At 35.5% G+C, this 17,824-nt stretch overlaps 1 protein-coding gene across 1 annotated transcript in view; it reads right to left on the bottom strand.

Moving 5' to 3' along the window:
- RASA1 (RAS p21 protein activator 1) overlaps positions 1-17,824 on the bottom strand; it is a 51,164-nt gene that overhangs the window by 7,464 nt on the left and 25,876 nt on the right. The window contains exons 9-19 of the mRNA XM_032676904.1: positions 13,822-13,900; positions 11,376-11,496; positions 10,054-10,210; positions 8,417-8,504; positions 6,001-6,078; positions 4,791-4,948; positions 4,418-4,494; positions 2,150-2,322; positions 1,786-1,945; positions 1,466-1,608; positions 758-873 (exon numbers count right to left, since the gene is read on the bottom strand). Of these exons, the coding sequence (XP_032532795.1) occupies positions 758-873; positions 1,466-1,608; positions 1,786-1,945; positions 2,150-2,322; positions 4,418-4,494; positions 4,791-4,948; positions 6,001-6,078; positions 8,417-8,504; positions 10,054-10,210; positions 11,376-11,496; positions 13,822-13,900 (1,350 nt within the window). The remainder of the gene's footprint in view (positions 1-757; positions 874-1,465; positions 1,609-1,785; positions 1,946-2,149; positions 2,323-4,417; positions 4,495-4,790; positions 4,949-6,000; positions 6,079-8,416; positions 8,505-10,053; positions 10,211-11,375; positions 11,497-13,821; positions 13,901-17,824) is intronic.

The following is a 17,824-nucleotide window of genomic DNA, read 5'->3' as shown; positions in this document are numbered from 1 at the left end:
TTACCTTTACCTAAGAGTTATTTTATAAGTTAACAAATTTATACATTTTCTACAGTTTATATTAAAAAGTAAATTTATAAATTACAGGCAAAACACATTGTATATGCCATTCAATGACCATTCAGATGTGCTTTAAATGTTTTATAATTATCTGTTTCCTGTTCCTGTCTTTTTAAAGAAGAGACAATTTTGATGCTTTAATTTTTTCTCTTAACTAAATAACCATTCTTTCCATAAATGAGGAATAGTGTTTAGAAGTTAAGCAACCACTGCAATAGTCCTCTCCCATTAAAAGAAATACAACAATTTGTGGCGCATTTCAGAAAATATTGAGTTGCTGCACCAAACACTTAAAAGCAGTGCACCTTTCAATGCTAACCTTGCCAGCAGTAACACGAAACTTCTGTGCTACGCTGACGTCTCAAAATTGAGGATTTTTTATACCTTAAAAGCTAACGACACACTGGAAGAAAAACCCTGTGTAGTGCTTCACTTTTTGTGAAAATATGAGATTGATTATTTTTATTATTCTTGTTTTTCCCTGACCTCTTGGGTCTAGTAGCTTTTCCTTAAAAGATAAGCAAGTGTGCAAGAGGCTTTTGTAAAAAGCACTGCTGGAAGTGTTATTTCCCCCCCCCATCTATATTCCTATGTATCCATACAGCAATCCTAATATAAGTCAGTAAGAACATCATTTTAATGTGCACAGAAACAGGAATTTTCAAGTATAAATCTGAACAGAAAAGTGCACACTTACGGGGGCAATATCTCTGCAGCCATGAAAATTTTCTCCACCAGTTCTGAAAGTATACTGAGTAGATGTGCCAAATTAGTGTTTACATCTTCATTTTTTTCTAACTTTGAGGGATTTAACTAAAACAAAGAGAAACAGATTAGGTTTCTTCTCCTCAAGAACTACATAAATAGTTTCATAATATTATGCACTGAATACTACTTCAAAGTAAATTAAGTATTTGCTGCTGTACAACATCTCTTATAGAACTCACTAGCCTGTTTCAATGACTGGTCAGGAAATGTGAAGAAGCAAAAGTTTTAAGTTCTAATACACATATCTGACTTTTAACAGCTCAGATATTCAGCACTATCCATCTGTGTGACCTTTTTGTCTCTCTTAATCCAAATTTCTGATGACTACCATCCTTTCCACAATGAAGCTGAAGTGAAACACAGAAGTTAGGAGAGCCATTTTCAAAAGGGTTTCAGGATAAATAACCATTATTTAATATCAGGAACTTTTCAATTAAAAGTTCTACTATGAATATTGCTTGAAGCCAAAATCCAGGGAAAAAAATGTCTTAATGAATTCAGTTCCTACATTTCTAATGTAAACAAACTTTAGTTCTGAGAGATAAATAACTGTTTCTAAAACTAATATTTAATGTTAGCAACCAGCAGATAATTGTGTCAACAAACCAAGATGTTTACAAACAGTTCAAGGTATCACCTCACAGGACTGCTTGCTCTCCATTATCTTTAATATGGAGTCTTTCAGTGCGTGATGAACAAAACTTGTTGCTGTGGCTTTCATATACTGCTCCATAAGTGTGCTTGCTAAAGTGGTGGCACGGAACAAGGTAGTAGCTTCATCTGAAAAAAGAGACAGGAAAGAGAAAAGTTAAGAAAAGGAGGTAACAAAATGAGAGGAAAAACGTATTAGCTATTCAACATAAATTGTAACTAAGGAGAAAAAAGGAAGATACTGGAGCCCTTCCTTCCCCACCTGCCCAAAATTCCAGTAAACTTTAGTGTGATTTAGTGCAGTACCTTCCATGCTTATCTCCCTGTCATTTAGTGTTCGTAACAACAGGGACTCAAGCTTTTCATGAAGAAAAATCTTCAATAAAATGCCAGCCAACAGTGTTCTGTCCTGTCCACAAACATGTGATAAGGCATAGACTACATGAAGTTCTTTCTGGAGTATAAGCTGAAAGAAAAAAAAATAATTAAAGTATTCAGAAGCTTCTCCTAACATATAACAGCTTTGGAAAAAATTATATCATATATATATATATATGTGTGTGTTACTGTAAATATTATTTAATTATGTCAACCACTGTTACTGAGATCCATCTCTACCAACAAACTGAGTTTTGACAGATAAACCAAGGAAAGTTAAACGAATTCATACCTCTTTAAATTCACTGTATTCCTCTTCTGGCATGATCTTCTCCATGGAATATCGTGCTCGAACACGCAAAGATCCTGGCTCAATACCCTTTAATGGTACATGGGAACTGAGTTGAAACCACTCATCTGTTGCATGTCCTTTTTGTAATCGGCTTAATTGGCAACGCATAAACACTTAAGAAAAAAAAGCATCGTTCAAGTACGTTATTTCCACCAAAACAGTGTTACTATTGAATAAAAAGCCCATCTTATTTTCAGCACATCGTCTTATTTCAGTTAAAAAATACTAGTAAGAGTAAACAAGTTTGCCATCAATATATTAACAGATTCGCTTCAGTGGCTTAACAGAGTCCTGTAAATTGAAGAAATAAGGCATTCTGTAGAGAATGTATAAATTCAAAAATGTCACACAACTATTGACATGGCTTCCCTTTTAACACCCAAGTAAGTAGGTAAAAAAGTGCTACCCTGCAAATCCAGGTAGCAGCCTGAAAATAAAAATAGGTGATGTCTAGAATTGACTATTCCCTTTCCAGCCTGTGGCTGACACCACCATCAGGTCTGCTCCTCCATCACTTTATTACTTCTTACTGTTTATTATTACAGTGTTGTATGGCCTTCCCAAACACATATCTATTTCCTATATACTAACTCCCAGGCTAAGTAACACTTTATGCATATTACATAAAAAATTGGTCTCAAGCACTTGCTGCCTGATAATGAAAGTCAGCTCCAGAATGGCCAGATCAGTAATTGGCCTCTCAGTGGAGTTGGTAACTTGAAATTGCCAAGCAAGATACAGCAGCTGGGAGCACGGGCTCACCTGGAGCAGGTACATGTGTTCCTGAATGGAAGTTCTTTTTTTCACAGAGAAAGGGCCCAGGTACTTTCACAGGCAACACTGTGCTTGTGAAACACCCATCATCCTCCAAGAGGAACTCACAGTTAGTTTTACTAATAGTTTAGCCTGTTAGTCTGCATCTCTCAAGTAAACATTCTCTCTTTCCATGACTCTCAATGAGATCTGCTTTTAATTTCCTCACATGAAAAGCAAACAAAAAAACCACAAATTGAATCAGGTTCTGCAAGACCATTCAAAATGAGTTGTAAATGATCTATTTTGCTCTAAGTTTCCCTACAGATTTTAAAAAAAAAAACCCCAAACCAAACCAAAAAAACCCGCACACACAAAAAAAACCCCAACGCCAAATAACCCCCCCCAATAAATCAGCACTGTGGCACAAGTTACGGGCCAGTAACAAAATATACCCAAACTGAAAACAACTCTGACAGGCTTTAGAACAGACAGCTCTGAACACAACAGAAAAGAAAAAAATCTTGGAATAAATTTGAAGGGGACAGAGAAGCCATCCTGCAGGCACCAAAGAGGAAGCACAGGGCTGAAGCTGCTCAAGAACAAGTATGGTGGGAAAAAAACCAAAACTAAACAGAAAAAAAACAAAACTAAAAACATGTTGTGTGGTAGAGACCTGAACTTAAAAAAAAATAATTTTTTTATATCTTCAAATTCACATTCTTCAAACCCCTTCTTTTCAAGGAAACTGAAAGATTTTACCACCTTGCTCTTAATCTGCTGGAACAGAAACAAAACCACAGTTAAAGAAGTAGCTGTTTGGGTAACATGAGGAAAAGAAATTATTGGAAACTTGTGTAAAAGGCAGAAGAAAATATGGATCCTGTCCTAATCAAGGTAATACTAAGGTAACTTCAGGTTTAAGCCTAAGTGGTAATAAGGGAAGCAGACAGATGAGGTAAAAAAGAAAGAAAACAAGGAAATTTTCTTCAGAAACAACCAAGATTATTTTTTTAATAAAGAATCATATCTTTCTCTTTCTCACTGGAAGCAACCAAAAACCTGAAAAGGAATTCCATGTAGTCAGACTTAAAACTCCATGGAACTCCATTTTATGGAGCAGATTAGTACTGAAAGTTTCTCTTTCCTCCTGCTTCTCTTGCTTTTTGGTAAGCACAGTCATTGTCTGACAATGGTTACTCTAGAGCAGAGCTAGGAAAGGTGCCACGTATACAGGACTGGATTATTGTGCATTTTATCACTAAACACCATGCAGATTGTCATTATAAAACCATTAATGGAAAACTTCTTCAGACATCCAAAATATACAAAGACAGAGGTATGGCGAGCATAAAAACCAGCCTAAATGTCTTGTGACAGTGCTTGACAAAAGAAAACCCACACAGAGTATCCATTGCTGAAACATATAAGCATCTTTTCAGAAAAAATACTTACATATATCTGGATCTTTGCTTTTTTTTGTTTTGTTACTAAGACTTATCTCAAATCTATTAATATCAGATGAAAGATCACTAGGAGAAAAGACAGAGAACTTCAATTAGTACTATACTTGGCTGGCATTTACACTTTTCCTAATTTCATTTCAATCCTCAGCTATCCCTATCAGCCAAAGACACTTATATTAACAAAGGTAGTTAGGTGCCTATAAAAAATTCTGCCCATGCAGAATTTGGCTGAAAGGTTGGTGCTGTATAAAGACACAGACAGTATTTTTAAAAATACAGTAAAATAACACAGAGTGTTAAGAATCTTAAATGCAATGCAAATTACAAGTGAAATTCAATAATTCAAGATGATTAAGACTTACTCAAAGACAAATTCTTCTGACCACACAGGGTTCTGCCCTTCCCTGATGTGTGTTTTTGCTACCTGGACACTGTTCAGGTAGATATTACAATATGGATTTGTAAAATGCTTTACTGGGAGCGTATGAGCTTCTTCTACATGCAAAATGAGACTGCTGACCTAAAAAAAAAAAATAAACAGAATTTATTTTTTGTTGCTAAAGTACAAAAACAAAGCATATTAATGAATTTTTTATCCTCTGTGCAGAGATAATGTTAATATGTGAATACTGAACATTTTTAAGAGGCACAACTGACAAAACAAGAGTAACTAAAGTTCTGAAAACAAATATCATATTTTTAAGGCATCATGTGTTCTTTTAAAATTATCTTTGGGGCATTAGGATTTTCAAATAACTTTTCTAGGCACAGAAGATTTTACTGAAATCAAGGACTGGCACTTTGAGTAAGAGCCATGGACAATTCCAAACACAATGGTTATTATTTGGTGCTTTCCTAACAGATTATGTAAAATTCTCTTGTGCAACCCATTACATTGTACTCCTTTATGTAGATGAGTTTTGAATTAAAGAATTGTCCTTTTGCTTTGCTTTTGCAGTTTGAAGATTCCAATTTCACCTGCCACTTCATCTGTTAATTCACCTAATTTAGTTCATTTATTAGAAGTATCCAAACATTTTTAATGCTCACAACTAAATGTTGTATTTTATTCCTTTTTATTTCTTTTCTTTATTCCACATTTTATTCTTTTCTCTACTACCTATAAAAAACAACTACATTCAACGTTCCTAAGATTTAAAAATATGAGGAATTCTTGAAGTATTTCCCCATTATTCTGCAATCATTATAGACTTAAATGTATAAGACTGACTGTCCTCTGTCTCTGAGGAAATTCCAGCACTTTCAAAGGCCGAGAGAAATTAAGGCTCAAGAACGTTCAGGCATGTACGTGTTGTTGAAAATTAAATCATTATTTAAAGGAGTACTTTATTTACATGTCATATACATTTTTATAAAATTTGTTCATGTGCCATAGAGATTTTCGAAGTTTCCCATATGAGGCACATTTTTGAAGTTGCTGAAATCTTTTCACTTTTATTCAGGATTTACTTCTACTGAAAGGAAAAGTCTGAGATTTATCCATATCATTTTGCAACGAAGAGGCAAAACACTCCTCCACATACACCACCAACCCCACAATATCAGCTTCACCTGACGCAGGCGCTTATTTGATGTTCCTGGACTGGTTTTTCTTAAACTGCAAAACATCTGCAGAGCTTTCATCCAGTCCTAAAAGAGAAGGACACAGAATCGTGAAACGGAACCAAGTCAGACACAGCTTCTTGCAGTGGAACAGACACATTTAAAAAGAGTATCTGAAATTTCACTTTAGCTTAGCAAAACCTAGGTTTCCTGTAATTCCAAAGTACACATTTGAATATTAAAGCAAATTTCTTATCTTTACTGAGCAAAACCTCCTAAAGGATTTGCAAATCTGAACCACTTTCTCTTTTATAACTATCAAGCATTACTAATGGACATACAGTGTGACCTTTACCAATTTTCCAGTCTAGTGATACTACACAAAATTACAAATTGTATAAAAAATTAAACAAAACTTTTTTGCTTCTGAGAAAATTACATTTAACAAGTCAAACTTGGTGTGATTATTCTCTCCAGTACTCCTGTATGGCAGTCATAACACTATGTATACTTCAAACAAAAACTAAAACATTAACAGAGAAACACAGAGCATATATCCAACATTCCCCAGTTTGCTCACAAATGCATACAGCAGAGTGGATGGACAGATGGATTCCATTCTGGTCACAGAAATAAACAGTTTGTCTAACACCAAACTGCCTGCAGAACCTTTGTCTATATATTTATTTTTTTAAAACAAATAAAGCTGCTAAGAGGCACTGTCAACTTGCCAGGCCACCTCTGAAAAAGTCACCCCAGTGTGAAAAAGTTAACAGGGAAGCTTTAGAAGGGGCTTTTGGAAGGTGGAAGATATGTTATAGCTTCATTCTCTAGTTTTGTCCCCCAAACATTAAATTTTGTATATTTCTTGTGAAGCATAAAATGCAGGTTTTGAGCAACAGCCTTAATTCTTAAGTCTGTATCTCAAAGATCCGCCATTCACTCTCAAAGTACAATTTAACAATGTCATTAAAACCCCCATAACCCTGCTTCAATCTTACCCCTCACAATACCCTTCACATTTTAAAAATACAGCAATATGTACTGCAGCTATTCTCAGCTAGACCACTTTGTGAATCAGGCTTCTGCTTTCAAATCCTTCCACGGAAGGAAAAGCTTTCAGCTACACACCAAGAAGTTTCTATTCTTCTATGAAATGTTACACAGTAAAGAAAGCTGAGCTTTCTTGAAAGAAATATCTGTAAACTTTTCTGGGCCAAAGCCATGTTATAAAGAAACCTGAAACAATTGCATTTTGTATAAATACAGTGAAACAGCCTGTTAAGAAGATCAAAACCAAAAGAGGATTATACTAAATGTCCAGGAAACAAGACAGGATATTCTGTCTTCAACACATTCTTAATTCTTCTACTTTTTAGAACACAAAAGATTTTACAGATGTGACAAAATTAATGTGCAGTAAGGGGCATGGGCATTATATATTCTCAATTACTATACAAAACACTGCATCTCAAAGACAGTACAGTGAAAGCTGTGTGACAAATGTGACTACACAATTCTGATGGCATCTCAGCTAATTCCACAAATTTGCATTCATTTAACAGGAAAATTTATGCTTTATATACAGCACTAGAAAAATACTGTATTTATATAGGCTTCATGCTCTGGTGAATAGCAGTCTATTATAAGTGCTCTAAACAGTTTTAATTCCATTCAAATCAAATGCAAAGCTTACACTTCTGATGCAACAGGTATACTTCAGATCTGAGGGCTTTCAGAGCTTAAAACTTAATAAATAAGAACTTTGTGTCATTTTAGATACCCTCTAATATGAATGGAAAATGAGTTTCAGAGAAGTAGGCTCCTATCTCACAATTCTTAATCAGTGAACATAACTGTTAAGAGAGCAAGTAACAAAAGGATACCATATAAAACCAGAAAACTTTATGTTTTATGCACCATCAAGGCCCAGATTATGAACAACTACCAATTTATAAACAGGACGAACAACTGCAAAAGACAGCTGTTCAATATACTTTGATCACTGAGCACACATGCATGCATTAGCATTTCATTTCACTTTATTTATTTCAGTCTAAAGTAAAAGTCTTACTTACTATGCTGGAAAAGTCCTAGAGAGTAAATTTTTCTTCTGAATTGAACTATGTCAAGAAATGTATATGTTCTATGTTCTTCAAAAACACAGAATGGAAAACAACAGAAGTTCAGTCCACGGGACCTGACTAGAATTTGTCCAAACCAAAACCCTAAAGAGCACGTAATATAGATGCTGGATTCTCAGCACCAACCTCTTCCCTGACAAGTCTGCTACTACTCCATGTTAGCACCTCCTAATATAACCACTAAGTACTTGTGATAACGCTTCCTGTTTCAGAAGGGCAACATCATTAAACAACACAAGACAAAAAGTTACTTTTTTACACTTAGCAACAAAAGCTCTCACCTGTGCTTGTTCTGGAGTTTCGCCTGCAAAGTAAAAGATGTAATGCTCTTCACTAAAGTGCTGAACTACTATCTGAAAACAGTTTGGCCTTAAAAATAAACAAAACAAAAACGTAAGTTTTATTAATCTTCACATATTAATGGACATCTTCCCTTGATCTGTGCCAAAATAAAGTTTACACGGAATTAACAGATTTCTGCTGTTTGTCTGTAAGGAACACTGCATATTCCATCAATTTTTTTTTGTCTACATGTCATCATCACAACACGAAAAGAGAAAGAACTCCAATGAAAAGATTCCTCAGGCCCTTCAAAACTCCTTCAGAGTATTGATAAATTTTTAGAATGTTCTGTACTGAACAGGCATGGATGCTGACTTACAGTCAGGGAAAAAAAACCAGCCATCTGAAAAAACTTATCAACAAGGACTATTCCTAGCGAGTTTAAAAGCAGCAGAGGTTCAGCATTAGTTCACAAGCAGTTAATCATACATTAAGGCTTTGTTCTTTCAGGAAACAATATTAACTTAGAAAATCCCCTATCTCAATGTGTCCCACAGCTCTCATGACGAATGCAGTATGTACTGGACCACACACCAAACATTAGTGTATGTGGCACAAAACTATACAATCTTAAATGTCACAGAAGTACCTACTTCACTGTACTGCTGAGGAAACAGCAAAGGCAGTTTTTTATCAGTTACCTGAAGTGCAGGAAGAACTTTGTCTCAGCTGTAGTTTGTCACTAACAGCTTCCTAAGTTGCTGCTACCACAGGTCTCCTACACACCTGTAGTACCACCTAGTGCCCAACTACACTCTAAGCCACAAGACAGGGTTTCTTGAAAGCTGTTCAAGAAACATAACCAAAATGTTCCTTTATTACAATATACACCAAAGCTTCCTGCATAATTGTTAACCTACATAAGGAACGTATCAGTAATTTTTTTAGATACTCTTTATCTACATACATGCTCCTCATCCCAGTAGTTAGATGAAGGGTTTTTTTCAAAATTATTGAAAAGATTTTAAAAGAACCCAAACAGATAAAAAAACCCACCAGTCTTTGCAGTTTAGGAAATGCCACTAATTTTAAGCATGTCTTGAAGTTTTTTCACAAAAATAAAGAGAAGCTGAGTATGTATAATTTTTAATAAATACTGAGATCCTTAGGATAGCCAGAATTTCTAATTTCTATCATTTATTATATAAGTAAATGCACTTATTTCTTCTATAAAATACTATAATACAGGCCAGTGGAGTTGTTTTTGTAACTACCAATGAACAAATATGTAAACTCTTTCTTGGTAATTACTAATAATATCTGAAATACTTTTGATTCTCAGCATATTTTGAACATCAAAATATTACAGGAAATAATCTTCACATCAAATCTTATCTCTGAATATAGTAAGTATGCAAAAAAATTTTCCTGTGGATGTTTAATCATATGAACTAGTTTATTACTAAGTTGGTCAAATGTAACAAAAGTACTAGTTCTCATACAGAAAAGCACTTACAGACTTCATCTAACTGGGTTAGTTTTCAAAGACCTACCAAAATAATGTAGAACGTTTTGAACTGACAAAATTCTTTATCAATTCTTGGTTCAATACGATTAAAAAAAGCCAGTGTCCTACCTGCCAAACAAACTGTCATGTACTCCATAGACGGAACATACACTAAGGTCTATTAGTCCTTTGGGTTTTGTGGCTCGTTTTTCACTTTCAAAATAAATAAGCTGAGCATCATTCCCCTCTAATATAAAGTACAAGTTTTTCCATCTTTTTCCTTTACCTGTACAAGAGTCAAGAAAAAAGTTATAGTACTTTTTAAAAGAACATGTAAATTTTGTAAATGAAGAAAAGAGAAGAGGGCAGTACAGTTTTTGCCAAATTCCAAACAGAAGAACAATGTACAGGTAATCACACGAGTTATAAAACCAGCATACATACTCAATTTTACACAACATGTGACGAAAACCAGACCCTTTTCGCAGATGCAGGTAGAGTTGCAAAAGGTTCCTTATGCATTTTCAGGCTTAAGCAAGTGCCTATGAGCTGCCTGAACAGTGAGTTCCTGTCACTGTTCTGACTGTATCTACACAGATTGCAAATAATAACAGTGTAGATCAAATTTATTATATTTTTATTACAAAATAGACTCTTGATATCAGAAAGTTACTCCTAAACTCTGATCGATGTTTAACAGATTGCATTACAGTATCTTAAAGCAGTATGGCTGAAGAACAGAAATGGAAATATATTGTATGCAAACTTAAATCAGAATTAAGCCTCAAACACAACCGTATCTAAGAATTTAGCAGGTTCCACATACACAAATACAAACACAAACACTTTATGAATATATACTTTATTTAGTGAGTTTGAACGCTACCTTGATAAGGATGCCTAGTTTTTGTGCTGTGGTCTGATTTTTTTCAGAACTACCAACCAATATTTTCATACTGTATGTAATTTCAGGTATCATGTCCTTCTATTCTCAAACTACTTCAGGAAAGATCTTTCATCCTCCTCACACACTTTCTAGAACCTTTTGTCCACTTCAATTTTGCTCTTTCTAGTACCATTACTACACTAACCTCACTAAGTATGCATGTTCAACTAGGAGGTGCTGATCTCCACCCTCTGGTGACCAGCAATAGGGCACAAGGAAATAGAATGAAGCTGCAGTAGGGGAAGTTCAGGCTGGAAAAAGTTCTTCACTGAGAAGGCAGCTCATCCTTGGAACAGGCTCCTCAAGGAAATCCTTGCAGCGACATGCCTGTCAGGGTTCAAGGAGCATCTGGACAATGCTCTTAGTCATGTGGTTTTGCTTTCAGTAGACCCATGAGGAGCATGATCCTTATGGGTCCTTTCCCATTTAAAATACTCTATGATTTTGTGATCCTGATCTGATTTTTTTTAAGAATAAAAAAGTAATAGAAGCAAACATAACTCACTTTTTTTTAGAAGATAACCTTTTTTGACAATATTTTTGTAAAATGCATCCTTTGTTTTCCGACGAATTGTATTGTAGATTTCTCTTCCTTCCACTGTATCATTAAGTACTTGTTCTTGGTGCTGGAAAACATGTAAGAAAAACATACTTTAAGCTTGGAAACTGTCATTAAAAAAATGTATACTATGAAGTTGCAACCAGCATCATCTTACTGAATGCTACCAACTCAGTACTATTGTTCTCTCATGTATTTTAGCAAAGCAATATAATATTTCATACAAAACACTTGTTAGAAATGTAATATAACTATTTCCATATTTCCAGAATGGACAGAAAAAAGCAGGATCTTTCCCTCTGATTTCTGTTAAATTTCTTTATGCAAGTCTTTAAAGATATATCTAGCTTCTAGCTAGATGTCTAGTCATGGACCCAAGTAATCATGGATAAATTCTGAAGCAACAAAAATGGTGCAGAACCAACTCAAAGTGGCATTAGAACTCACATGTCCTAAATGAGCAGAACTCAAGACAAGAGAAGAAAACAGAAACAGGAAACAGAAAAAGGATAAATTCACACAGAAAATGGCAGGATCTGGAAATGTAAGTAATAAACAAGAATAGCCAAAACCAAAGCTAAGTCTGACCTTACCAAGTAAGGTGATCAGCAAAAGTTCTTTATCCATAAGAAAACATGAAAAGCCAGACTGTCAAGCAGTGAGAACAGAACTGAGATGAAAAGAGACATATGAACTGATTCTTAGATATATATACTCTACTTTTCTCCCTGCCAGTATATATACACAATAACTATGTTTAGAAGGAAACAACAAAAGCAACATGAAAAATAATCTAGTAATACTAACAGGAATTACAGGACCTACAATGGAAGCAACATCCAGATGTTATGAGCTCGAGATCATGTCCGTAACATAACTACACAAGGAGCAGTGCACAAAAGAACAAATCTAGCAACACATTTTTTTAAGTAAATTTCATATTAGACATGGGAAGTGAATCAGACTGACCCTAGAATTTTTTTCCCCTCAAAATGAAGCGTAGTAGTATGTGAAAGGGAGGTAAGACAAAGCAGAACATTAACTGCACCACTGACCACTAAATTTTGAAACAAAGTCACAAGTGTATCTGGCTAGTTTAAAAGGATCTGAATTACTCTCACACGGAGAATTAGTCAGTGCAAAGTTAATTAATACAAGAACTGTAAGCGCATATGCAAAAAGCTAAAATGAAGAGTTACTGCTGTGATTCAAGAGGAATGATAGAGCATCAGGAAAGTTACTAGTAAAGTTTTTCAAGGAGCAGTGTTGGAATTCATATTTGCTTTCTGTTCCAACCACATTAATAAGCATGAGTTAACAACAGCAAACAATAGGGAAGCACTGAGGACACAACACAGTTTGCTTGTGGGAGGTGGTAAGTGATGGCCTTTGCATCACCCCACCACCCCTTCCTTTGCTTATTAAACTGTATTTATCTCAACCCAGGAGTTCTTTTGCTTTTGCCCCTATCCTACAGGAATAGGGAGTGAGCAAACTGAGGTGTGGGTCCTTGGCTGCTCACCAGGGTCAACCCACCACAGAAAATTACATGCTTTCCTCAACAAGAAAGGGAATTACCCATGACATGGTACTCTAAACTACTCTGGCCCACTGTGTTCAAGAAAGGTAAGTTAGCACCAAAACTGGTGGCAGCAGGGCAGCTACAAGAACATTACAGAAAGTGACAGGATCAGCTTTGGTGTGCTTAGCTTGGTGAACAGAAGAAATGTTCTCGTATTAATATGAAAGATCTCCCAAAGGGATATGAACTGACTGTAACTCTATTTAGGGAGGACAGGAAGGCAAATTTCTAACCATTGAAACAGGAAAGCTTGGGAATAAAGGAGGAATAAAATATGTATGTAAATGTTACAACTAAATATAAGCTCATGAAAACCTACATGACGTGGTGTGCTTACTAGTGGTCTCTCAGAATCAACATCTGCTATGGGACAAGGGTGCTCCAGAACAAATGCTGCAATCCCAGCCCTGAAATCATCCCTGAAGCTTTTCTGTGGGTACAGGTTTCCTCTGACAGGAGAAAAAAAACAGACACAGAAGAAAGGAGGGCAGACTGGTTCCCTTAGTCCCTAATGTGGGACTAAGTCACAGCACGGTTGAGCCAGGGACCAGAGCAAGGGGCACAGAGCAGAGGCTGAACACCTAACAGGACAGAGTGAGCTTACCATATTTTCTGCTGACTACAAGCCAACCTTTGGTACGTGAATGCATTTGAGGATAAAATAAAAAGAAACAGACCAGCTGAAAACATTAAAACTGGAGATGAAGCTGTTTAACTACCTGTATCTCTGCTGTAATGCAGCTCATAAACCGATTTGATAATGATTCAGTATGTAACTTCAACATTAAACACTCAGAGATGAAATCTCACCTGCATTGGAACAGGATCTTTTAGGTAATATCCTTCAACAATCTGTTCTTTTCTATAGTGCTCAATGATGTCAGCAATACTGTTTCAATAAGAAAAAGAAGATTGAAATGTTAAACTCATTAATTTTTCCTCTGTTTGACAGTCTGCTTTTCCATACAACCATACAAAACTTTCTCACAGAGTTTTAATAAAATCAAGTGTTAATCATCATAATCTTCCTTGTAGCAATGAGAATTTGCTAATATACTGAAGTCAAGAAAGTTCACAAAATCGTATTCAGCACATTTTAATTCTAAACTCTGCAAAATATTTTAATGAGTTGCTTAAAATGCCAAATGAGGCCACTGCACTTTCCACGTTTAAGTAGCACATGTGCATTACCCACTTTCCAACTAGGCTGAAAATTGCTATTTCACTGGCAATAATTTTCCAGGTCCTAGAGTAACTAGGGAAGGAGAACGGGAGATACTCGAAGTGCAGTCTCCTCCTAGGCTGTGTGTGCAAAGATAACAAACAAGGCATGTGTTCAACACAGGAACAATAGCTGATACTGTAAAAGTAACCTCAAAAACTTCTAAATAAAGCTATATCAAGGCATTTTAGTTCACTTTTCTTTCCCTGTAATTCTGAAGCTATGAACTAGTGCAAGCTTGATATAACAATCTTCCCACACGTACTTTTAGTTTTCAGGTATATAGAATGACATGAATTTCTGTTTCAGTTTCAGTGAAATCAAATAATTAATTTCAATTATATCTGAGCTGCATAAGCCGTTTTCTGCATAAGAATTTAAAATCTGTAACGTGACATAAAATAATTACTTGGTCATTTTTTTTAACAATAGCTACTGCCAACATTTTATAATCAATAAAACAGCATTGCATAACTTTTATCTCTCATTTAATCAGGACTGCCGTGACCATCAATACATCCTCTCCGTCCTTGATTAAAAATGCCAGTGTAAGGAGCAGGTGCCTAATTTCTTCCTACTTTTTAATATGGACTGAAGGACAAACTCAGTTGTATTTTAAAACTCCTTTTCTAGTTAAGAGTACCATATAGACTAAGACTCCATGCCTTGATAGAGGCTCTGCAGCCTCTGCTCCCACTCAACTCAGATGGTCACCCACCTTACCACTACAACAGCTCAAATGCCTGAATGCTGAAACGAAGATACAGGTATCTCCAGATATGTACACTACAGAATGTGAATCTGCGAGTGATCACAGCTATCTAACGTGTGAAACATCAAGCATAAAATCACATTGACCACAAAACTTATCTAGGGGAAAATGAATCATAGCCGCCTTCAGCATTTGACAGGAACAGAAATCCTACTTATACAAACCACGTAAAGGAAGGCATAAAAAACAAACAAACAAACAAACAAAACAAACAAACAAACACACAAAAAAACCAAACAAAACCCAACAAAACTGCTAGACTTGGTTTTATAAGACATAAATAGAAATGGATCTCAATACTACATTACAGTTACTTTGGTAATTTTAAAATGCTCAGCATAGGGCTTGTTACATTCCCCAGGTCTCAGCTATTTGCATGATTTGAAAAGTATCTCACCATCGTGAACAGTATGGGTTTTTTTAAGTATGATTTGAAAGTTATCACAACAGCAAACATTTCAAATAACAAAGAATACAGAAAGCAGTACGAAGTGATACCAATTCTATACACTGTTAAATTACAAAGACAAAAAACATTAAACCCATATCACTCAGCTCATCACAATACAATCAATCCACCAGTTAAATCAAAATTATCTTCCAGTTGTCTATTAAACTTTCAAATTGTGCTGTCTATCAAAATTCAAGGTAACTTGAAAGCTTGTTCATTCTATAAACTATTAAGTCAATGTTTTTTTAAGTTTTCCTTTGACACAGAATCTCTAGAAACAAAGAATCATCTCTAATTTTATAGCTTTTTCTTAATGCCACCTGTTACACAGGTTAAACTTTAGAAAAAGGCAGATAGAAGAAATGAAAGGACAGAAAAAGGGTCTGGTATGCTTTTCCTAACCACATGTTCTAAAATTAGAAAAATTATTGAAACACTAATAAATGCTTATCTTCTACAAAGCAATTTGCATAAAGAATGGTGGAAGCACACACAAAAGGAACAGGTTACTGGAAAAAATTAAGTCGGCCTACGCAGCAAAGAATATGAGATGATCACCCAAGATAAATTCTTCTGGAATACAAGCAGACATACTGTTGCTTGTATAGGTTATTGTGATTCCAGTCCCACATTTTGACATACAAAATATCCAATAAATAAAACAACTTCTTTTGGTTTGTGTTTCCCTACTATACTTACTTTGTACTTTTATATGGAAAATCTTAGTCTACCATTTATTGATACTATAACTGTAATCAGTACTCTGCAAACAAAGAGCAGGTTGTTTTCATTTTATCTTTTGTCCCAATTACAATCGCCAAACTGTAAGAGAATACGAAAAATACTATCAAGGGTGATTTTGTAAAGATCTAATCAGATTTCAAAGGAGATACTTTGAGAGCACTTATGAAACAGCTTAATATAAAAAAGCTTATAGTTAATGGACACTGTCAAACAGATGCAGGTAACCAAGAAGCAGCACTTCTCAGAGCCAAAATTTTCACCTTGAAGAAAAACACTACATTTTTACAGAATCCACGATGAACTCACTGCACCAAGAAATGCTTGTAGTCTCATTACCTTGCACATAAATCCATGCTTTTCATATTTCTGTTCCGGATTCAATACCTATTGTTCAATACCTATCGTTTTTCAGACTCTTCTGATTAGTCAATACAACAAAACCACATTAGCCTTCCCATGTTAAAATACTTCTTACAGTGTCCAATTATTGAACTAGTACAAGAATTTAAAATCCCACAAAGTTATTCACTTTTTCATGCTCCCTAATTCATGCCATCTGCAGTAGATCTTACATCACAGAATTTGGGCAAGTTAGCATCTTCATTTTGGGGCCTTATCTTGCACTGCATTCTTCATCACGTTCGAATTTCCAGCAAATTTACTAACCTGCCACACATACTAAGTTGGACTGAATGTGATTACAGTAATAATCCTCCAAAACATGCAACAAAACTGAATCAGATTCTCTTTCACAGTGAGGAAGATCTCTAGAAACTAAGTACCAAAATACTAAAAAAAAAAAAAAAAAAAAAAAAAAGCTTAAAGCATTCTGTCATAACTTACTGCTACTTAACTTTACAATTTAGTTTTCTGTTCAACACCATAGAATCTCCTTCAGACAAATGTAATCCATTCCTTAAGTAAATCCAGCAGAATTGTAATAACCTCATGTAGTAACTTTCTGAAGTAACACTATTTAATGCTGCAAAACCATTTGAGCCTAATAAGAGTTCCACTAACTTGCTGATAAATTTGACATCACCTAGGGTGAGGGCTCCTGGCCTATCGTCCTCCTAATAAGCCATGTAATTAGAAAATGTGCAAAAGAGCATTTACCTTCACAAAAGGCTGACACTGCAGCTCGCCTGGTTTTCAATGAGGATGTCTGGAGGCCAGACTGATTAATGAAGAAGGTATTCAAGCAGCCTAGGTGTGGCACAGGCATAGGTTCATAAGGGTCCAATTGTTTAGCCTCAAACCATTGTCCATGTGAAGTCATATGACAAAGTCCACTGAACTTCTTAGTGAGGAGACCTTGACATTTTCTCAGACACACCAGCTGCTGGATGTCTACCCACTCAGAAGCCAAGCTGGAAGTGAGAGAAATTCTCTACTGGGATGAAGAATGCCCTGGTTCTAAGTGACCAAGACTGGAAAAATGCTGATTTTTTGAGGCAGGCAATGACCTCCGTCAAAAGAGAAAGGCAAGTTTTCTCTACTGAGAAGTCTTCCACCTACAGGAACTCTAAAAACAAGACTACCAAGGATGGAGGTGTACAGATAGCTTCTTCCACAAAAGGGGACACATATCTCATTACTTCCTCTTTCTTTTTGTACAAATTAC

Source organism: Chiroxiphia lanceolata, chromosome Z, assembly GCF_009829145.1.
Source record: "Chiroxiphia lanceolata isolate bChiLan1 chromosome Z, bChiLan1.pri, whole genome shotgun sequence".
In the NCBI taxonomy this organism is placed as follows: domain Eukaryota; kingdom Metazoa; phylum Chordata; class Aves; order Passeriformes; family Pipridae; genus Chiroxiphia; species Chiroxiphia lanceolata.
The sequence above is the reverse complement of the archived record's forward strand: the minus strand, read 5'-3'. Positions and strand labels throughout refer to the sequence as shown.